A 23602-nucleotide genomic window follows, 5' to 3' on the forward strand; every position below is an offset into this window, starting at 1 on the left:
GGTTTCCTGCTGCAGTCCCACAATTCCATACACTGGGGTCACTTCTCTTTAGGAACCAAACTGATCTGTATCTTTTTGAATTTGGGGAGTAAACCAGCACACAGAGGATCCTCACACTAACGCAGGAAAAACATACAAACTCCATGCCTGTAGGATGCCCGTACTGCACGGCAATCAGTGGTCCACCTGGATCCCTTCGTTATGCTTCACCTTTTTTATATTTACAGAGGTTTGCGAACTGTTACTAATGAATCTGTCTTTTTTTTTATAGTGAGCAAGGATGGCGGACCAGAGGCAACGCTCCCTCTCCACCTCCGGAGAGTCGCTGTACCGGGTTCTAGGACTGGACAAAAATGCCACATCCGATGACATAAAAAAATGTTACAGGTGATTTGGCGCAAAGTTTACTCTTCTACATCTTAATGTACCTTTTAGGCCCCTTTCACACGGGCGTTCCGTTTTGTTTCATCAGCTCAGTCCAGTTTTTTCCAAAGTAACATTGTATAAGATATTTGTATATTGTATGGCCGGGCTCCAGTTGAAAAAAAATACATAAATAAAAGTTAGCAGATACAAAAACTGTAGCTGTTGACTTTTAAAAACACTTACCTGTCCCTCGGTCCCGTAGTGTGTCCCCCGCACCCCGTTTCACCGGCTGTCCTGGATTCCAGGAGGCCGGCATCTTCAGTGTGGGCACCCGGCTGTGACAGCTTGCGGCTTCACAGCCGGGTGCCCACTGCGCATGCGCGAGTAGCGCTGCGCTTCACGAAAGGTCCTGTAATGGACCTGTCACGTGTCCCAAAAGACTACAGGGAGGGTGGACACCTTCTGTTTCCGATCGCCTAGGCGATCAGACCGTAAGTGGCAGCGGGTACCTGTCAAATTCGGGTACCCGCCCCCTAAAGGTGCCAATCCTTAATGGAGAGCGGGGGAGCAGTCCTTAAAGCGGAACTTCCTCTTTTGGGTGGAGCTCTGCTTTAACATCTGCATCCCCTCCTGGAAGTCCCGTGTTGATAATTCTTTGTCCTGTTCACATTGCAGGAAGCTAGCGCTGAAATATCACCCGGACAAGAACCCGGATAACCCAGAGGCGTCTGAGAAGTTCAAGGAGATCAACAACGCACATGGTATCCTGACAGACTGCACAAAGCGCAACATCTACGACAAGTACGGGTCCCTCGGCCTTTACGTGGCCGAACAATTCGGGGAGGAGAATGTCAACACATACTTTGTGCTGTCCAGCTGGTGGGCGAAGGTGAGCGGCAGGGTTAGAAAAGCGGGTGAGCATGATTTGAAGGCTCAGTGGGCCGGGGGTGTGGATCTGGAGTCCCGCGATGTACCATATCAATGTTGGTAAAGGGCAAGTTGCGGTTCTTAGGGTTTTTGAGAAATAATTTTGCAGCTTGTTTTGTCTGATTTTAACCCCCCTGGCGGTATTCCCGAGTGTAGCTCGGGGTAAAGTTTCAGCACCACAAGCGGTAACCCTGAGCTACACTCGGGCTTACCATGCGGCGCTGCTCCGGGATCTCTTCACTTACCTTGTCCTGCGCTCCCGCGATGTCCCTCCTGCAGTGTCCCCGGCAATGTCCTCCGGCAGATGCCGGCATCCGTCTTCCGGGTTCCGTTCCCTGTGATGTCGGGACGTACGGGGGACGGAACGGCGGGAAATTTAAAAATGTTAAAAAGTGACATTCACTAAATACACTAAAATCACATAGTATAACATTCCTGTATCAAACATTTCACATACATTTTGTCCCGAGTGCTTTGTCCGGCGCCCTGCCTGCATTTTTACTGTTCTTTCTGCCTGGAAACTGAGAAACGTCCATGGCGTCCAAAGAGCGTCCCTTTAGGTCAAAAGCGGTTTTAGACCGGCTAGAGAACAGCGATAGTAAATCAGAACCACTTGCAGAATTGAGTGATAATGATTCGTGGGGGAAATTCGTCTGAAAATGATTCTGCGACTGAGCTCAGTGATGTGCGAACTTGGCGCTCTATTTTCAAATTTCAGTGTTTTTTGGTTTGATTTTATTATTGAATTAAATTTATTATTATATAATTTTTTTGATTATTTATTCAATTATAATTTATGATTTCGTGTTTAAAATTTTATCCTACCCGGGATGTTTACTAGATTTTTGTTTGGACAGATTTCAGTGAGTTATTCCTAAGAATTACAGCCTACAATAAAAAAAGAAGATATTTCCATGCAAAATAATGTACCGCTTTGAGCACAGAAATACTGATATAATCAGACCGCTAGGGAGGTTCTCTAGTGGGCTATACACAGACCTTGTTACCCTGAGGTGACCGGGTGTCTTCATTGGTAATGTAGCCATATAGTGACAATGACAGAAGCAAGACACGGCTGGTCTAGTTGAAAACACGCAGGTCTGGTCTCTTGCATGGATGATGTCTAACACGTCTAACACGGTACTTGTCTGTGTCTCCCCCCAGGCACTCTTCATGTTCTGTGGCCTGATCACAGGCTGTTATTGCTGCTGCTGTCTTTGCTGTTGCTGTAATTGTTGCTGTGGAAAGTGTAAACCTCGGCCCCCGGAGGGGGAAGATCCAGACTTCTACATGTCGCCCGAAGATTTGGAGGCACAGGTGCAAAACGACGAGCGGGGTGAGTGGCTTCATAAAAGCTGTCGGCTCTGTGGGTGAATTGTCACTACAATTATATTACGATGTTTATTCTTAGGTGGGATTTTATTGTATCCGATATTGGAAGCACAGTTCTATGCCAATCACAGCAAAGCTCCTGCATTGCATAGTTCCTTATTGGGCAGTAAAGCCATACTCTACTTCTTTTTTTTTTTTCATTTTTGGATACAATTGGAAAGAGTTTAAACATATGTCAGGGTTTTATTTCTGTCTGTGACCCTATTGGGGATATTTCATCCTACTTCCTCTGTCTGTGACCCTATTGGGGATATTCCCTCCTACTTCCTCTGTCTGTGACCCTATTGGGGATATTTCCTTCTACTTCCTCTGTCTGTGACCCTATTGGGGATATTTCCTCCTATTTCCCCTGCCTGTGACCCTATTGGGGATATTTCATCCTACTTCCTCTGTCTGTGACCCTATTGGGGATATTTCATCCTACTTCCTCTGTCTGTGACCCTATTGGGGATATTCCCTCCTACTTCCTCTGTCTGTGACCCTATTGGGGATATTCCCTCCTACTTCCTCTGTCTGTGACCCTATTGGGGATATTTCCTCCTACTTCCTCCTCCTGTGACCCTATTGGGGATATTTCATCCTATTTCCTCTGTCTGTGACCCTATTGGGGATATTTCCTCCTACTTCCTCTGTCTGTGACCCTATTGGGGATATTTCCTCCTACTTCCTCTGTCTGTGACCCTATTGGGGATATTTCCTCCTATTTCCCCTGCCTGTGACCCTATTGGGGATATTTCATCCTACTTCCTCTGTCTGTGACCCTATTGGGGATATTTCATCCTATTTCCTCTGTCTGTGACCCTATTGGGGATATTTCCTCCTACTTCCTCTGTCTGTGACCCTATTGGGGATATTCCCTCCTACTTCCTCTGTCTGTGACCTTATTGGGGATATTTCCTCCTACTTCCTCCTCCTGTGACCCTATTGGGGATATTTCCTCCTACTTCCTCTGCCTCTGACCCTATTGGGGATATTTCCCCCTACTTCCTCTGCCTGTGACCCTATTGGGGATATTTCCTCCTACTTCCTCTGTCTGTGACCCTATTGGGGATATTTCCTTCTACTTCCTCTGTCTGTGACCCTATTGGGGATATTTCCTCCTATTTCCCCTGCCTGTGACCCTATTGAGGATATTTCCTCCTACTTCCTCTGTCTGTGACCCTATTCTGGATATTTCCTCCTATTTCCTCTGCCTGTGACCCTATTGGGGATATTTCCTCCTACTTCCTCTGTCTGTGACCCTATTGGGGATATTTCCTCCTACTTCCTCTGTCTGTGACCCTATTAGGGATATTTCCTCCTACTTCCTCTGTCTGTGGCCCTATTGGGGATATTTTCTCCTACTTCCTCTGTCTGTGACTCTATTGGGGATATTTCCTCCTACTTCCTCCTCCTGTGACCCTATTGGGGATATTTCCTCCTACTTCCTCTGCCTGTGATCCTATTGGGGATATTTCCTCCTATTTCCCCTGCCTGTGACCCTATTGGGGATATTTCCTTCTACTTCCTCTGTCTGTGACCCTATTGGGGATGCTTCCTCTGCCTGTGACCCTGTTGGGGATATTTCCTTCTCCTGTGACCCTATTGGGGATAGTTCCTCCTACTTCTTCTGCCTGTGACCCTATTGGGGATATTTCCTCCTACTTCCTCTGCCTGTGACCCTATTGGGGATATTTCCTCCTACTTCCTCTGTCTGTGACCCTATTGGGGATATTTCCTCCTACTTCCTCTGCCTGTGACCCTATTGGGGATATTTCCTCCTACTTCCTCTGCCTGTGATCCTATTGAGGATATTTCCTCCTATTTCCCCTGCCTGTGACCCTATTGGGGATATTTCCTCCTACTTCCTCTGCCTGTGACCCTATTGGGGATATTTCCTCCTACTTCCTCTGCCTGTGACCCTATTGGGGATATTTCCTCCTACTTCCTCTGCCTGTGACCCTATTGGGGATATTTCCTTCTACTTCCTCTGTCTGTGACCCTATTGGGGATACTTCCTCTGCCTGTGACCCTGTTGGGGATACTTCCTCTGCCTGTGACCCTGTTGGGGATATTTCCTTCTCCTGTGACCCTATTGGGGATATTTCCTTCTACTTCCTCTGCCTGTGACCCTATTGGGGATATTTCCTCCTACTTCCTCTGCCTCTGACCCTATTGGGGATATGTTCTCCTATTTGCTCTGCCTGTGACCCTATTGGGGATATTTCCTCCTACTTCCACTGCCTGTGACCCTATTGGGGATATTTCCTCCTACGTCCTCTGCCTGTGACCCTATTGGGGATATTTCCTCCTACGTCCTCTGTCTGTGACCCTATTGGGGACATTTCCTCCTACTTCCTCTGCCTGTGACCCTATTGGGGACATTTCCTCCTATGTCCTCTGCCTGTGACCCTATTGGGGATATTTCCTCCTACGTCCTCTGCCTGTGACCCTATTGGGGATATTTCTTCCTACGTCCTCTGCCTGTGACCCTATTGGGGACATTTCCTCCTACTTCCTCTGCCTGTGACCCTATTGGGGACATTTCCTCCTATGTCCTCTGCCTGTGACCCTATTGGGGATATTTCTTCCTACGTCCTCTGCCTGTGACCCTATTGGGGACATTTCCTCCTACTTCCTCTGCCTGTGACCCTATTGGGGACATTTCCTCCTATGTCCTCTGCCTGTGACCCTATTGGGGATATTTCCTCCTACGTCCTCTGCCTGTGATCCTATTTGGGATATTTCCTCCTACGTCCTCTGCCTGTGACCCTGTTGGGGATATTTCCTTCTCCTGTGACTTTATTGGGGATATTTCCTCCTACTTCTTCTGCCTGTGACCCTATTGGGGATATTTCCTCCTACTTCCTCTGCCTGTGACCCTATTGGGGATATTTCCTCCTACTTCCTCTGTCTGTGACCCTATTGGGGATATTTCCTCCTACTTCCTCCTCCTGTGACCCTATTGGGGATATTTCCTCCTGCTTCCTCTGCCTGTGATCCTATTGGGGATTTTTCCTCCTATTTCCCCTGCCTGTGACCCTATTGGGGATATTTCCTCCTACTTCCTCTGCCTGTGACCCTATTGGGGATATTTCCTCCTACTTCCTCTGCCTGTGACCCTATTGGGGATATTTCCTCCTACTTCCTCTGCCTGTGACCCTATTGGGGATATTTCCTTCTACTTCCTCTGTCTGTGACCCTATTGGGGATACTTCCTCTGCCTGTGACCCTGTTGGGGATATTTCCTTCTCCTGTGACCCTATTGGGGATATTTCCTTCTACTTCCTCTGCCTGTGACCCTATTGGGGATATTTCCTCCTACTTCCTCTGCCTGTGACCCTATTGGGGATATGTCCTCCTATTTGCTCTGCCTGTGACCCTATTGGGGATATTTCCTCCTACTTCCACTGCCTGTGACCCTATTGGGGATATTTCCTCCTACGTCCTCTGCCTGTGACCCTATTGGGGATATTTCCTCCTACGTCCTCTGCCTGTGACCCTATTGGGGACATTTCCTCCTACTTCCTCTGCCTGTGATCCTATTGGGGACATTTCCTCCTACGTCCTCTGCCTGTGACCCTATTGGGGATATTTCCTCCTACGTCCTCTGCCTGTGACCCTATTGGGGACAATTCCTCCTACTTCCTCTGCCTGTGACCCTATTGGGGACATTTCCTCCTACTTCCTCTGCCTGTGACCCTATTGGGGACATTTCCTCCTACTTCCTCTGCCTGTGACCCTATTGGGGACATTTCCTCCTACTTCCTCTGCCTGTGACCCTATTGGGGACATTTCCTCCTACGTCCTCTGCCTGTGACCCTATTGGGGACATTTCCTCCTACTTCCTCTGCCTGTGATCCTATTGGGGACATTTCCTCCTACGTCCTCTGCCTGTGACCCTATTGGGGATATTTCCTCCTACGTCCTCTGCCTGTGACCCTATTGGGGACATTTCCTCCTACTTCCTCTGCCTGTGACCCTATTGGGGACATTTCCTCCTACTTCCTCTGCCTGTGACCCTATTGGGGACATTTCCTCCTACGTCCTCTGCCTGTGACCCTATTGGGGATATTTCCTCCTACGTCCTCTGCCTGTGACCCTATTGGGGACATTTCCTCCTACTTCCTCTGCCTGTGACCCTATTGGGGATATTTCCTCCTACTTCCTCTGCCTGTGACCCTATTGGGGACATTTCCTCCTACTTCCTCTGCCTGTGAGGGTGCAGTTGTCCTTAGGACAAGAAAGCATAGACCGCAAAAAAAGATTCAAAATTCATCTGCCCTTATTCGGACAGATTTCCCACCACTTAAACTGATAATAAAGGTTCCTTTTTTTTTTCTTTAACCCCTTTGCACCGGCGCCTCCCAACCCTTTAAGAGTTTCAGAAGTGGGGAGGAGGGGCGGGGTTTTAGGGTCATGTGACCGCCGTGATTCGCTGTTACGGCGATCACATGCTCAGAAAAGGTCCCAGTTGCAAGGGGTGATCAGGACCTTTCCGTGAGTCACAGACACATGTACTGGGAGTGCGCAGGGCTCCCTCAGTACATATGTATTTTCAAATCGTATGCAAATATGCGGCCGCTCGACGTCAAGGCATGCACCTTTTTTTTTTTTGCAGAGCACCTCAGCACACATCTGTTGGCAGGATGTATTGAGGTGCCATTTAGATGAATGACACCCACATGGCACCAATGCACTTACCACGCGTGGCCATGTGTTAGTGTGAATGGGCCCTAAGTTGACTTCAGACACTCAAATGTAGAGACTTTCACAGACAAAGTACAATAAAGGTAAATAAAATGCAAGTGTTTAAAATAACTTTATTGAACATTCAGATTCCTTCGCAAACCCATTGAAGACTTGTTCTCCTTAACCTCTTGGCGCCGGCGCCTCCCGGCCCTTCAAGAGTTTCAGAAGCTGGGAGGCGGGCGGGGTTTTAGGGTCATGTGACCGCCGTGATGGGTCCCGATCGAAAGGGGAGATCGGGACCTTTCCGGAAGTAGCGGACATGTGTGCTGGGAGTGCGCAGGGTGTGTGCTCTCATTACATATGTATTTTCAAATGGTACGCAAATATGCGGCCGCTCGGTATCAAGGCCCAGACGCTGAGATGCGCATATTTGCATGTGCGCTCAGCGTCTAGGGGTAAATAAAAATGTTATACATACCTGCCCTGTGCAATGGTTATGCACAGAGCCGCCCCGATCCTTTTCTTCTGGGGTCCCTGCCGGCGCTCCTGGCTCCTCCACTTCGGCAAGTTCCCCCATAAGAAGCCGCTTCCTTTGGGGGCACTCGTGGGCTCGCTCTCAAGCCGCCATGTCTGTGCCTATTGACCCCTCTCCCCTGCTCCTTGTTACATCATTTGATTGACAGCAGTAGCAGCCAATGGCTACTGCTATCAGTCTGCCCAGAGAGGAGGGAGAGCATTGGCTCTCATGCACAGCGCTGGATCTTGAATGGGATCAGGTATAAGGGGGGGAGGGGGGTATCCTGTTACACAGGTTTTTTTTTTTTTGTTTTTTTTTTACCTAAATGCATAGAATGCATTAAGGTGAAGAACCTTTGGCTTTAGAACCATTTTAATACCTGGACAGGAAATGAGGGGTATTCCCTCCAATAGGGACACAGGAAGTGAGGGGTATTCCCTCCAATAGGGACACAGGAAGTGAGGGGTATTCCCTCCAATAGGGACACAGGAAGTGAGGGGTATTCCCTCCAATAGGGACACAGGAAGTGAGGGGTATTCCCTCCAATAGGGACACAGGAAGTGGGGGGTATTCCCTCCAATAGGGACACAGGAAGTGAGGGGTATTCCCTCCAATAGGGACACAGGAAGTGAGGGGTATTCCCTCCAATAGGGACACAGGAAGTGAGGGGTATTCCCTCCAATAGGGACACAGGAAGTGGGGGGTATTCCCTCCAATAGGGACACAGGAAGTGAGGGGTATTCCCTCCAATAGGGACACAGGAAGTGAGGGGTATTCCCTCCAATAGGGACACAGGAAGTGGGGGGTATTCCCTCCAATAGGGACACAGGAAGTGAGGGGTATTTCCTCCAATAGGGACACAGGAAGTGGGGGGTATTCCCTCCAATAGGGACACAGACTTTTTAATCCCTCCTTGCTCCAAAAACAAAATAAAAAGTTTTAAATGGAACGGGGTTTTAAAATAAACCAAAGTAGGGCAAAGCAACAGGTTCACTTTATTGCCCCCTTCTTCAGGAATATATACTTTTCTTCCCTTCTCAAGCCCACCAACTCTGTTCAGCTGCTCAGAATGAAAAGAAAGCCTTGTGTACACTACGTGTCACCGCAGCCATAGCTTACACCAGGCTATGGACATCCAGGCATTGGGAGGCATACTTCCCCCTACCTGTGACAGCTCTGGGCCAATCAGCACTCTCACATGAAATAAGTCACATGCTTAGGAGTACTGGGTGGTTGCGTTGGCTCACAATACTGAATGGAACAACAGGGGAACAAATAAAAGGTAACTTATTTGTTGCTGAAATGGGGGAATTAAAGCAAAAACACATCATATCACTAAGAGGGGGTGAACAATGTGAATGAAATCCATTACTGTGCCTTTTGTAGTGGAAATCAATATTAGGTCATCAAGATAAGTGGACTAGAAGCAGCCAAAGCAAACCTGTATCATGACTAAATGCTATATAAATTAGAAGTATTGGCAGTATTAGAGCAGCATTCTTGTAGAACCCTTCCCCTTAATAAAATTGTCCTGCAGTGTACACTAGCTGCTTCTTCATTTCTCCAGATCAGCCCCTCGTCTTCCCATCAGTCAGTGCAATGTGGCGACCTATGAAAAGGCACCAACATTGTACTCTGGAATGGAAAATTATATCAAATACTTACCGTATTTTTCCTTTCCTGAACCATTCCATGGCAGATATACATGTATTCTGCCATGTTGGCGACATGAAAACGGAAAATTGTATCAAATACTTACCGTAATTTTCCTTTTCTGGGTCCATTCCATGGCAGCCTACTACCACATGTATGCTGCCATGTTGGAGCCAGGAAAACAGAAAATTGTATCAAATACTGACCGTTATTTTCCTTTTCTGGGGCCATTCCATGGCAGCTATACATGTATGCTGCCCTGTTGGTGCCAGTAAAACGGAAAATTATATCAAATACTTATCATAATTTTCCTTTTCTTTCACAAATCCACAACAGCATACACATGGTAGTATGCTGCTCTGTTGGCGCCAGGAAAACAGAAAATTGTATCAAATACTTACTATAATTTTCCTTTTCTGGCTCCAATCCACGGCAGCATACTCGTGGTAGTATGCTGCTCTGTTGGCGCCAGGAAAACGGAAAATTGTATCAAATACTTACTGTAATTTTCCTTTTCTGGCACCAATCCACGGCAGCATACATGTGGTAGTATGCTGCCCTGTTGGCGCCAGGAAAATGGAAATTTATATCAAATACTTACCGTATTTTTATTTTTCTGGGGCCATTTCATGGCAGCATACTACCACTTGTATGCTGCCATGTTGGCGCCAGGAAAACAGAAAATTGTATCAAATACTTACCTTAATTTTCCTTTTCTGGCACCAATCCACGGCAGCATACATGTGGTAGTATGCTGCCCTGTTGGTGCTAGGAATGTCATTGTTTGTATACTGCATGTGCCCCACGATTCAGGGGTTTTCTAGGAGTGATGAAGAGCCAAAGATTTTGCCACAGTGGGGGTGATTAGCCAAGAGTTGTACAAGCACCATGCCTGCTTGACTCTTCTATACATAGAACATAGAGCAGATGCTGCTCCTCGTTATCAATCCCCTTTGTTAATTAGGAGTGATCCATTCTCTGATCTTTGGCTGTGACAGGTACAGCTCAGAGAGAGCTGGAGAATCTCTCTGCCCATCACCGCTCAGCTAAGAGCAAAGGAGAAGGGGTGATGACCCTGTACAAGCTCTGCTCATGTAGCGAGATCACTGCACAAGCAGAGTGAGGGATGTAAACTGGTCTGTCTGCTGACAGCTCACATCCCATACAACAAGGTCACACCTGGTGGGAGTTTGCGGTAGTTTTCTATTTGGAAAACTGCCGTATTCCCCCTGTTGATCATGTGGAGACCTGCTGTATTTTCTATTTCACTCAGAAATAGAAACTGGTGCAGTTGGCACAGATAGACATGAAACGGGTCTATCTGCTCTGTTAATGTGGCGCACTTCTGAGTTCCAAGCAGGAAGCTTAGTTGATTCCCTAAGATGTCTTTTTTTTTTTTGTCACACACTGATCAGACACCAAACAAATTGATTTATCACACCTGAAAAAATAGTCGTCTCTGACCCTTAACGTAGTCTAACCCCTAAACTTTAGTGACGGCCCAGCCAGCTGCACATACTCCTCATTCGGCCCCTGGGAGCGAAGAGATTTATCCGGTACCTGCTGCTTGTTGCCCAACAGAGGACGATATTGAAAAGCAAAGGGTATGTGTTTGGTGATGCTGGTGGAGGGAGCATTTTCTTATGACACATTTGCTTAAATTGGTTGTTTCTCTAGAACAGGCATCACTACATGGTGGACCGTGGTCTGTATCCGGACCGAGTCACTGTCCCATTTGCACCACTGTGGTCCAGCCATTTAAGAGCCTGTTGTTCACCTCAGCTGTCGCTACTGCTGTCATTATCAGCAGAGCGGAGGGGGAGGCAGAACGGTTCTAGACAGCGAGCGGAAAGCACAGCAGCTTTGATACAATTTTCCGTTTTCCTGGCGCCAACATGGCAGCATACATGCGGTAGTAGGCTGCCATGGAATGGACCCAGAAAAGGAAAATTACGGTAAGTATTTGATACAATTTTCCGTTTTCATGTCGCCAACATGGCAGCATACATGTGGTAGTAGGCTGTAGCTGCTGACTTTTAAAATACCGACAATTACCTGTCCCTCGGTCCAGCGGTGTCCTCACCATGGCTTGTTTCACTGGCCATCTTCTCTCCCTGGCACCGCCATCTTTAGTGTGGGCACCTTGCGGCTTCACAGCTGGGTGCGCATGCACGAGTAGAGTTGCGCTTCATGAATGGCCCTGTAGTCGTCTGGGACCTGTCACGTGTCCCTGAAGACTACGGGGACCGAGGGGGGGGGGGGGGAGGACAACTTCTACTTCTGATCGCCTAGGTAAGGGGTCTCCAAACTTTCTAGACAAAGGGCCAGTGTACTATCCTTCAGACTTTAGGAGGGCCAGACTGTGACCTTTGAGAGTAGAGAAAGTTCCGATGTCAGTGGAGAAAAAACAATGCCCCATTTTTGGTGTCAGTGGGAGAACTTGTGCCACATCATTGGTGTCAGTGAGAGGAATTGTGTCTCATCAGCGGTGTCAGTGGGCCCCATCGTTGGTGTCATTGGGAGGAATGTGCCCCATAATTGGTGGCATATGGAGGAATAGTGCCCCATCATTGGTGTCAGTAGGGGAAATTATGTCCCATCATTGGTGTCAGTGGGCCCCATCATTGGTGTCAATGGGATAAATGTGCCCCATCGTTGGTATCAGTGGATGAAATGGTGCCCCACGGGCCAGATAAAAGCAAGCAAAGGGCTGCATCAGGTCCTCGGGACGCAGTTTGGAGACCACTGCCCTAGTCGATCACAGTGGAAGTGGGAGCGGTTACCTGTCAAATTCGGGTGACGCCCAGTCACAATGGCGAGTGTCCCGCCCCTCCGTCAATCTGCTATAGGCCCGGGCGGGAAGGTGGCAAAGCATCCTACAAGTCCTGAAATGTCTTGGCTGCCTTCCTTTTCTGTTTTCAGGCAAAGTACTGCTGCTGCCAGAATTCCATTGTCTTTGTCGCTTGCTGCGCGCTGGACTGAAACAATATTGTTCGCCTTCTCGGCTATGTTCCTTGAACCACAAAACACTTCCCCTTCTGTTACGGAGGAGGGGGGCAGTATTTGTAGTCCCTTATGTAACGGAGGAGGGGGGAAATATTTGTAGTCCCTTATGTAACGGAGGGGGACAGTATTTGTAGTCCCTTATGTAATGGAGGAGGGAGGCAGTATTTGTAGTCCCTTATGTAACGGAGGAGGGGGGCAGTATTTGTAGTCCCGTATGTAACGGAGGAGGGGGGCAGTATTTGTAGTCCCTTATGTAACGGAGGAGGGGGGCAGTATTTGTAGTCCCTTATGTAACGGAGGAGGGGGGCAGTATTTGTAGTCCCTTATGTAACGGAGGAGGGGGGCAGTATTTGTAGTCCCTTATGTAACGGAGGAGGCGGGGCAGTATTTGTAGTCCCTTATGTAACGGAGGAGGGGGGGCAGTATTTGTAGTCCCGTATGTAACGGAGGAGGGGGGCAGTATTTGTAGTCCCTTATGTAATGGAGGAGGGGGCAGTATTTGTAGTCCCTTAAGTAACGGAGGAGGGGGGCAGTATTTGTAGTCCCTTATGTAACGGAGGAGGGGGGCAGTATTTGTAGTCCCTTATGTAACGGAGGAGGAGGGGCAGTATTTGTAGTCCCGTATGTAACGGAGGAGGGGGGGCAGTATTTGTAGTCCCGTATGTAACGGAGGAGGGGGGCAGTATTTGTAGTCCCTTATGTAACGGAGGAGGGGGGCAGTATTTGTAGTCCCTTATGTAACGGAGGAGGGGGGCAGTATTTGTAGTCCACATGAGGGTAGCAGCCTAGCCTGCTCCTGCTTAGACACAGTACAGGGAGCGAGAGTTGTCACCCTAGAACAGGAAGTGTGTTACTGGCAGGATCAGCAGCTGAAAATAAAGTGGAAAACTAATGCAGCAACCAAAGGGCTGGTAATCCACAATATAAAATCTTTTGTTTTTGGGTTTAGATTCTCTTCTTGGCATTTCACCGAATCTAAAACGTTGTCTTTCCTCTTTCCAGATACCTCTGATGTCCCCGTGATGGTACAGCCCAGCTCCGCCACCGAGACCACACAGCTCACCAGCGACTCCCACGTCAGCTACCACACCGACGCATTCAACTGAGCGCGTGCGGGGGGCCCCTGGTTCTAGGATTAGAGAGGAGGGGGGAGAACTGATTGAACCATACAACCCCCTGTGTAAACATGTCCCCCTCCCCCCCCCCCCCCCCATCCCCAAACCCCTCATCTGACCAGCTATTATCTCGTCCCCTCGCTGGGGAGACAGGCGCATGCACACCACTCACCCTCCTGCCCCCCCCCCCCACCCTCCATGATCAAATCTTTTTAATTTATTTTTATTTTTTTTGTTCAAGTCTAGTTTTTAATGGGTATATTTTTGTAATGGGGACCTGTTACTACTGCACCCCTCCCTTCTGTGTTGACCCGGAGCGCGAAGCTTCCTCGCCTCCGCAGAGGAGGAGGAGTTTGCAATCCCGCGTACCATATTCCAGGTCGGCTCGGCAGGAAGCAAACTCGTCCTCCGTAATCACTTCCTGTTTTAGTGACTACCGGACAACCACCCCTCAAGAATTTTAACGTGTGTGTCACGTTGTAGTCTGCGTGTGTGAAAGAGTGCGCGCGGCGTAGTACGCATGTGACGGGACGCTGGCTACGCTGCCAATTTCTCCTGGCGTGGAAAGGGGCTTATAGAAAATATGTATGCTGTATGTACTTGATACTTATTATGACTCTCATTGTGTAGTGAGCAACATTCCTTATATGCAGCTTTTTTTTTTTTCTTTTTCTTTTTTTTTTTTGCAGGACTTCTTAAAAGGTCAGTCCCTCTCAAAATGTATACATTAGCCATAGGGTGTCCCATCGCCCTTTTCTGCTGAGAGATCTCTAGTACCAATAATCCTTCGTGGCAAACCTTTTGTTGCTTTCTAAAATCCAGCAGAAAGGGTCACGCACCTTAGTGGGCGGGGCTATGAGCTCAGGTAGGGAGAATTAACTTTTGGTGTTCCCAAGAGGCACAGAAAGCCAGGGGGCAACCCCGACCCACCAGTGTCAACCCAGATGGGAATATGAGCGGGACTGACTTTTTAGCTTTTTTCCTTTCTTTTTAAATAGAGTGGAAAAGGATTAGAAGGCCAGTTGGGGTTTTTACAGCTTTCTGGGGCTCCAACAAGTCAGGACTTCTTAAAAGGTCAGTCCCTTTCAAAATGTATACGTTAGCCATAGGGTGACCCATCGCCCTTTTCTGCTGACTGATCTCTAGTACCAATAATCCCAACACTTCCTTAGTGGCAAACCTTTTGTTGCTTTCTGAAATCCAGCAGAAAGGGTCACGCACCTTAGTGGGCGGGGCTCTGAGCTCAGGTACGGAGAACTAACTTTTGGTGTTCCCAAGAGGCACAGAAAGCCAGGGGGCAACCACGACCCACCAGTGTCAACCCAGATGGGAATATGAGCGGGACTGACTTTTTAGCCTTTTCTTTTTAAATAGAGTGGAAAAGGATTAGAAGGCCAGTTGGGTTTTTTACAGCTTTCTGGGGCTCCAACAAGTCTCAGCAGCCCAGAAGTGAGGTAAAATCTGTAACTGGCACACTGACAGGGGTCTTCGCTTTATTCTACTCTACTGAAAAAAGGGCATTTTTATTTCTGACTTTGTTGCTCCATTTTTGGCTGGCCATACGCTTCAACCAGCAGTATCAATGTTGCTTGGTAGTGTCATAATCATTGACTGGTGAAACTTGACCTTTCATGAGGTGCAATAACCTTTGCTTCCTGTAGGGCACGCTGTTTTTTTTTTTAAATTCTGTATGTATAAAAACATTCATTACAGAGATTAAACCCAAAACTTTAACGTTTTGACGTACGTTTTGACATCTGTTGACTTACATTTTGACATACGTTTTGATGTCCCTTGACGTACGTTTTGACGTCCCTTGAAGTACGTTTTGACGTCCTTTGATGTACGTTTTGATGTCCCTTGGCGTACATTTTGACGTCCCTTGATGTACATTTTGACGTCCCTTGATGTACGTTTTGACGTCCCTTGACGTACATTTTGACATCTGTTGACTTACATTTTGACGTCCCTTGACGTACGTTTTGACGTCCCTTGACATACGTTTTGACATCTGTTGTATATTAAGGGACATCAAAACGTACGTCAAAATGTAAGTCAGCAGACGTCAAAACGTACATCAAGGGACGTCAAAATGTACGTCAAGGGACATCAAAACGTACGTCAACAGATCAATCAATAATCACTGGCCAGGAGAATACAATGGCTCGGCGGGAGGGATTCCCTGTGTTGATGGGGGAATTGACTGAATTTCTTTCCTGCAACCCTTGGTTGTTGGGAAAAAAAAAATCGCTCCGTGTATGGCCTGCCTTGTGGAACATCTTTGGGATGAATCGGAACGCTGATTGCAAGGCAGGTGTTGTGATCCTGATATCAGAACCTGACCTCAGATGACCTTTGGACCTAGGGGCACAAATTTTCACAGACGCAATACAAAATCTTGCAGCAAGTCTTCCTAGAAGAGTAGGGGGTTGTTACCGTTACAAAAGGAGGCGGGGCTAGACAACTCTTGTTAATGCCCATGGTTTTGGGTGTGATGGTCCGGGGGTCTGCAAAGTTTCACCATACCGTGTATTTGGAGCTTCCCCATTTAGCATTTTTTGTGGGAAGAGTTCTTCTTTAGCGTCCTGTAAATATATTGCGCTGTTTGCGTAGTGTCTTCTCAGGTTCTGTAGTCTTGCCAATGGTTTGTTGGTCACCCCCCCCAGTGACAAGCCCCCCTCTCCAAACAATGGATGTGCTTTTGTGTCAACATGGTACTTCTACATTTGATATCTGATGGTGAGCTCCTTTAATTATACACCTCATCGGTCATTGTTGCTGGATATGTTTTGTTTTTGTTGTCCCATTGAGCCTGTGGTTTGAGCTTGATCTGAGGAATTGAAGACCTCTGTTGAATGAAAAGACATTGCTGAAAAGCACAGAGGGAAGCCCCCCATTCATCGTAGCGAGCGCCGTATTCTGCTAGCGCCTCATCAGAGAGGCCGTAGTGTGGAGGCCTGGCACTGTGACCGCATGCGGTGTGTATTGCTGGCGGTCTTGCCATATTTATTTGTATATATTGTGTGTAGTACGTCTCAGCGCTGTGCTTATCTGTATGTAGTGCCACTAGTGTACACAGCGCTGTCCGCGGTGCCAGGAGTGTGCTCATCGTGATGCCAAAGAATCCGCCCCCTCTATCCGTCCTGCCCTGCTATAGGTCCGTGTGGCTGTCGGTGTGATGTCAGATGTGTATTAGTAGCGCTGCTATTGAGCGTTTCACCTGCTAACCTGTTGCTTAACTTCTTGGCGCCGGCTGAATGCACATGTGCGGCCTCCCGGCGTCCAGGCCCAGCACATTTGCATTCTATTATAAAAAACATGTGCTGAGAGCTCCCAGCACACACGTTCAGTACTCATGGAAAGGTCCCGATCTCCTCTTTCGATCGGGACCTTTCCTGATCATGTGACAGCAAATCACAGCGGTCACATGACCCTAAAACCCCGCCTCCCGGCTTCTGAAACCCTTAAAGGACCAGGAGGCACCGGCGCCAAGGGGTTAATAAACCCTTTCATGAGCTCCGCTCAACATGGACTTTTATTTTGGTTGGAGCGGATGCAGGATTCCGGATGCTGGATTCCGGATGCAGGATTCCTCTTTATGCCAGATCTTTTTTTCCAGTCTGATATTCTATAAAGGAGGGTGACTTTGGCTGACCAGCCGCATGCTCCCTGTGCCACCAGCCTGCCACTTATATAGGAGAATCCATTAGTGCCGGATGTAGATATACTAGTTGCCAAAAGAAGCTCCTGCAGTTGAGGGATCCAGTGATCCTTACTATAAGGTCCAGATTTACTGGCGGCCATTGAATATCACTCCATAGACGTGACATATCTTGTTTTCAGTAGTGAGTGCTGTATAGGATACAGACACAATCCGTGGATTCCCCCTCCATTGCTTTCGTTCCCCCTGGATACATATGTCTGCTCAGGGAGTTATCATTTGCAGTCAGTCAATACAAGAGCGATAACATGGCAGTCAAAACCTCCATTTGCCATCTCATGTCTGTGGACGCCTTAAGGCTAGGTTCACATCTGTGCGTGTGGTGCCGCTGCGGATCCGTGCAGCCGCACCACCCGCACAGAGGAATGCAGACCTGCGGGCGGTTGCCATCAATTCTAATGGCACGCCGCCCGCACTGGGAATCGCAACCGTACTGAGAACCTCTCCTGCGTTTTCAGAAGAAGTGCCGGGACTTCTTCCCTGCGTGACATGGGGCACGGGAGACAATTCAAAGGAATGGGCTCTCATGCCCGCGCAAAACGTGGACCGCAGGAACGTGGATATGTGAACCGGGGTTAAAGCAGGGGTCTCCAAACTACGTCCCTCCAGGTGTTGAGGAACTGCAAGTCCCATGAGGTCCTGCAAGACTCTTGACCGCCACAGGCAAGACTCCCAGAGGCATGATGAGACTTGTAGTACTTCAACATATACCGCTCCCAGCTCCAGAGTGAGAATAGCAGAATCAAATAAGTGAGCCCCGTAGTTGTTTACATTCCTCATTAAAAATGGGGCCCCGAGTTTTGATCCTGCTGGGCACTCTCAGGAGCCAAGAGGCAGCATGTGAGGTTAGGCAGTTGACAGGGTAGCAGCAGCTACTAAAGACAACATTTTATTTTAGATTTGGATACAGTGGTGAGGGGTTAGGACCCCTGCCAGATTTTTTATTGCTGTCTGTGTCCTAATTAGGAAAATGTACTCCCTGTAATTGTTTTGATCACCAGTGTCACAGGGAATGAAAGCAAGGGTATACATTTTTTTTTTTTTTTGCAAAAGAGCTACTCAGCAGACATCTGTTGGCAGGATATATTGAGGTGTCATTTAGATGAATGACACCCACATGGCACCAATGCACTTACCACGCGTGACCATGTGTTAGTGTGAATGGGCCCTCAGACACTCAAACTGTAGAGACATTCACAGACAGTACAATAAAGGTAAATAAAATGCACATTTTTAAAATAACTTTATTGAACATTCAGATTCCTTCGCAAACCCATTGAAGACTTATTCTCCTTAACCTCTTAGCTCCGGCTCCTCCCGGCCCTTTAAAGAGTTTCAGAAGCCGGGAGGCGGGGCGGGTTTTAGGGTCATGTGAGTGCCGTGATTCGCCATCACAGCAGCCACATGATTGGAAAAGGTCCCGATCAAAAGGGGAGATCGGGACCTTTCCAGGAGTAGCGGACATATGTGCTGGGAGCACACAGGGCGCGCTCTCTCAGCACATAAGTATTTTTTAATTGCACGCAAATGTGCGGCCGCTCGGCGTCAATGCCCAGACACCAACAGGCCGCATATTTGCGTGCAATCGGCGTCAAGGGGTTTTAAGATAACAGCTGCACCCAAACTTTCCCCCATGATTGTTCCTAGTTTGCAATGTTACCTTGACTTCAATGCCCGTGTGGTAGTCAGTGCCGAACTGAAGAATAAATGGCTGCTTGTCATCTGTTCAAAGCGGTCTCTCTATTTTTTGTAGCGTATAGAGAGAATTCTGGAATGCCATGAGCCGGTCTATTCAATAAAGTTGCGCCAAAAAGTTATGACCATGTCAGCCAATCAGCGTCTATCTTTCATTTTCAAAACTTAACTGAACAAGCTGAAGTTAGAAGCTGATTGGCTAATATGCACAGCTGCGTTTTTCTGCGTTTTCCATTTTTTAGTTTTTTTTTCTACCAAAAAAAATATTATTTTTGGTCAAAAAAATTCCAAAAACGCCGGTTTGTGGCGTTTTATCACATTTTACCACTTTTTTCCGCGTTAGAGCGTTTTTACAGCTAAAAAACTCCCCAAAAAAAACACTTTTTTTCCCAGCCAAAAAACATTGATTACAGTTTGTGTGCGTGGACTGGGGGTGGGGGGGGGGGGGGGGGTTTACTGGCTGTAGAAAAAAAAACATCAAAAGCCAAAAACAGCCGCTGTAAAAATATCCCGTGTGTATGAGGGCTAAATCAGGAGAGACAAAGAATGTCTTTTCTGCATTAAAATTCATGCCTGGTCGGCCATCTTTAATTCTGGCCTCAAGTTCCACTTTAATGTGTGTTGGTATTTACCTCCAAAAGCCCCGAGACTGCTGCTTTACTCAAAACTCAAGGGACACTTTTATAGCCTTCCCCTTCACTCCTCCCCTGGCAGCTGTAGAAAGGCTTATGTAGGGAGGGGCAGAGGTGCTGGGCCAGCACAGACAGCAGTCAGACACTCCTGAAGGAGCAGAGAGCAGTCATGTACAGGGAGGAAGCAATGCTGTGGAATTGACTTTTTGAAGTCAGGCTAACAAAACCTAATTTTAGAAAAAAAAAAATAGTAAGAATTTAAAATGCTGTATTTTTGTGTGCTTTTCCTCGCCTTTTGAGATTGGTGGCAGAGTCTGTTATCTATTTGGTTGCAGAGCACAGATACAAGAAGGCACCTCTTGAGGGACCTTGATGGGTCAGTAAACCAGAGCAGTTCATAACAATTACTGAAGATAATAGAGATCAAATTTCTTCCTTTGAGGGAGAGATTCCCCCACCTAGCTAAGGCCTATAAATCCATCGAAAGACGACGAGGACAGCTTCTGGTGAGACTCTTTTAGCCGAAAATGCTTCTGATTATAGAACTTTCTTTTCTCATCATCATAGATCTATAAATATAGCAAGGTTTATATGTGAATATATGAGAAGCTGATGTGTATATGAATTATTGGTCATTTTAGAAGCAGAACTCCAGGCGGACAACTAAAAGGCTATGCAGACTTCAGCTTCTATAAGCAGTGTGAACAGCAAACCTTTACAAAGCATCTGCAGAGTTTTCAGCAAGCTTTTTTTTTTTAAGCTTTTAAAGTCCAGTTCAGCTTTACTTTGTAAATGTCCAACACAAATCTTAAACGGAGCGCTGATTGTCACATTGAGCAAGCTGCTAGCAGGCTTCAGCACACATTGAAGCTTGTTGAAAGTTTGCTAGCAGTTTGTTAAAAGTGACAATCGGCACTCTCATTAAACTCCTTAAGAGCTTTCAGATGCCGGGAGGAGGGCATTCGAATCATGTGACTGCTGTGATTGGCTGTCAGAGCGAGGGAAACTGTCACCAGCACACCGAGGATCACCAATATGGGTCCAAAAGTTTTAATGAACGATCACATAGTTACAGCAAGGCAATGTTTCAGAGTCTCGCAGGCATGTGGCTGTCAGAGCGTTCACATGATCAGAAAGCTCCCAATCACAAGTATGCATCCAGAGCTTACCGATCCCCGCTGGCTACCGTGTTCTCAACACGGTAAGCTCTTTATACGGGGCCGCGTATATGTGACTGCTCGGCATTAAGGCCCACCCACCAAGAGGCCACATATATGGTACGGAAGAGGTTGATATCTCTGTATAACATTTCCAAACAGAAGCTGAAGGGTGCTTTAAAAGCTTAGAAAAAGCTGCTCCAGCTTGTCCAATGTGCGGAAAACCCTCTTTTTGGAGGATTTTAAAGGCACAGACAAAATTGTATAAATTTTTATTTCAGGTACTTATATAGTGCCATCAATTTACGCCACACTTTACATATATATTGTACATTCACTTCGGTCCCTAACCCTCAAGGGGTGTACAATTTAAGGTCCCTAACCCTCAAGGGGCGTACAATCTAAGGTCCCTAACCCTCAAGGGGTGTACAATCTAAGGTCCCTAACTCTCAAGGGGCGTACAATCTAAGGTCCCTAACCCTCAAGGGGCGTACAATCTAAGGTCCCTAACCCTCAAGGAGTGTACAATCTAAGGTCCCTAACTCTCAAGGGGCGTACAATCTAAGATCCCTAACTCTCAAGGACTGGAGCGATGTCACTTCCTGCTCCGGCCATTTTTTTTTTTGACGCTGGGCATAGAGAAGAGTGAAAGAAAGTTGTTTGCCACTCATCTCTATGCCCTTGGAGGACCAGAGCGATGTCACTTTCTGTTCCAGACATTTTTTCTTGGCACTGGGCATAGAGATGAGTGAAAGAAAGTTGGCCACCACTCATCTCTATGCCCTTGGAGGACCAGAGCGATGTCACTTCCTGTTCTAGCCATTTTTTTTATTTAAAGCACTAGATCAATGCTTTTTTTTTTATCCAATTCTTTACATTGCATTGATAAAGAGGACCTGTCACTAAATATTTCAATCGCAAGGGATGCATGCATTCCTTGTGATAAGAATAAAAGTGATTAAAATTTTTTAAAGGGACAGTGCAAAAAAAAAAATTTAAAAAAAAGTTTAAAGTGCCCCCGTCACCCCGTGCTTGCATGTAGTGGTGAACGCATACATAGGCCATGCCCACATATGTAAACAGTTTTCAAACCACACGTGAGGTATCGCCAGGAACATCAGAGCAAGAGAAATTATTCTCGCACTAGACCTCCTCTGTAACGTCACACTGCTAACCTGTAGAAATGTGAAATGTTTAAAGCATCACCCATGGAGATTTTTAAGTACCACAGTTTGTGACATGTTGGGTATCTATTTACTCGTCGTAACATCCTCTTTCATATTTTACAAACAAATTGGGGTAAATATTGTTTTTTTTTCTATAATCAGTGTATTTTTTTCCAAAAAATCTATATTAATTTTAAAAACTGTGCGTTTTGGTTTTCGGCCAAGTGCATTTTGAATTTTTGTTTTCGGCACCAGAATTTTCATTTCGGTGCACCACTAGTGGAAACCCATGCTGACACCATGCAGATCCTGTATAACACAAGATCCCAGTGCTGTAAAGGCTCCATGGGAAGTAATAAGTTACCATTTTGCGAAATCATGACAATGGGAGGAGTAAGACTCTATGGTAGGGAGAAAACACAGAACTCCATGAGCTTTAGTAGGAACATTTAGGGGTTTTACCTAAGTTGCCCGTTTGTCTCCGTCGGTTTTTGACATCCCACAGCAGTACCAGTTCTGACGGACCAATCCCTTTAAGACCTAAATTCAGTTTAATTTGCAGTTAATACAGTGCTGTCGCTGAATCTTCCTAAATTCAGTTTAATTTGCAGTTAATACAGCGCTGTCGCTGAATCTTCCTAAATTCAGTTTAATTTGCAGTTAATACAGCGCTGTCGCTGAATCTTCCTAAATTCAGTTTAATTTGCAGTTAATACAGCGCTGTCGCTGAATCTTCCTAAATTCAGTTTAATTTGCAGTTAATACAGCGCTTTCCCTGAATCTTCCTAAATTCAGTTTAATTCGCAGTTAATACAGCGCTGTCGCTGAATCTGTCAACACTATCATTTGTTTCCTCTTCTAATGCCAAGCCTATGAGCAGCCATTCACTGTCCTCCACCCGCCAGGAGACGATGTTGCGAATGTCAGCGTCCGGGCATCTGTGTGTGTGTGTGTCTAGTTACCCAGGGGTGGGTTTGGGAAGGGCCGGGGTGACGTTCAAGGTCCCTCTGACCATTTGCAGAGGAGAAAATTAAAAAAAAAAAAAAACATTTAAAAAAAAAAAAATTTGTTTTTGTTTGTAGCATGTCATTATGTATGTTTGAATATTGCCTAACGTGAAACAAAGCAAAAGAAGGATGCTAAATTATCGGAACCACTTCTGTAAAATAAATGTTTCAGTGCAGGAACCTCTCTGGGCTGTGTTTTGTCTTCTTTTTTTGTAACTTGACGCAATCTTTTGTTCCACAGCCAATCACAGACTGATTCTTCTGAAGACACGTGGGATAGGTCCAATGTGCGGAGAATGATGCAGTCCTTGAATCCAAATGGCTAGGAGGTCGTAACTTACCCACGTGTGCGCACGTTCGCATGCAAGTTTGGGGCGATCCTCTTGATTCAATCGATTTGCTCATTTCTGTTTCTGATGCTTGACACAGACATGTTCTATCACTCGGGCCCTCTGTCTGTTCAGCAGCCGATGGTGGGAGTTTGGCACAGAAAATGGGAATATTTAACAAACGTTCTACAACAGATGATCCGAGTAAAAAACATAACAATCTCAGTGAGAGAGCGATTTCTTTGCTA

At 46.8% G+C, this 23602-nt stretch overlaps 1 protein-coding gene across 1 annotated transcript; it reads left to right on the forward strand.

The window, feature by feature from the left end:
- The first annotated feature begins 240 nt into the window (after positions 1–240).
- On the forward strand, positions 241–23209 carry DNAJC5 (DnaJ heat shock protein family (Hsp40) member C5). The gene is made up of 4 exons (XM_089657465.1): positions 241–387; positions 1042–1255; positions 2458–2629; positions 13535–23209. The coding sequence occupies exons 1-4, from the start codon at positions 281–283 to the stop codon at positions 13636–13638; spliced, it is 597 nt and encodes a 198-aa protein (XP_089513591.1). The 5' UTR covers positions 241–280; the 3' UTR covers positions 13639–23209.
- The last annotated feature ends 393 nt before the right edge of the window (positions 23210–23602 follow it).

The sequence above is a fragment of the Staurois parvus genome, unplaced genomic scaffold, assembly GCF_062004578.1.
Source record: "Staurois parvus isolate SC_StPar_1 unplaced genomic scaffold, SC_StPar_1.0 ptg001004l, whole genome shotgun sequence".
NCBI classification, from domain to species: domain Eukaryota; kingdom Metazoa; phylum Chordata; class Amphibia; order Anura; family Ranidae; genus Staurois; species Staurois parvus.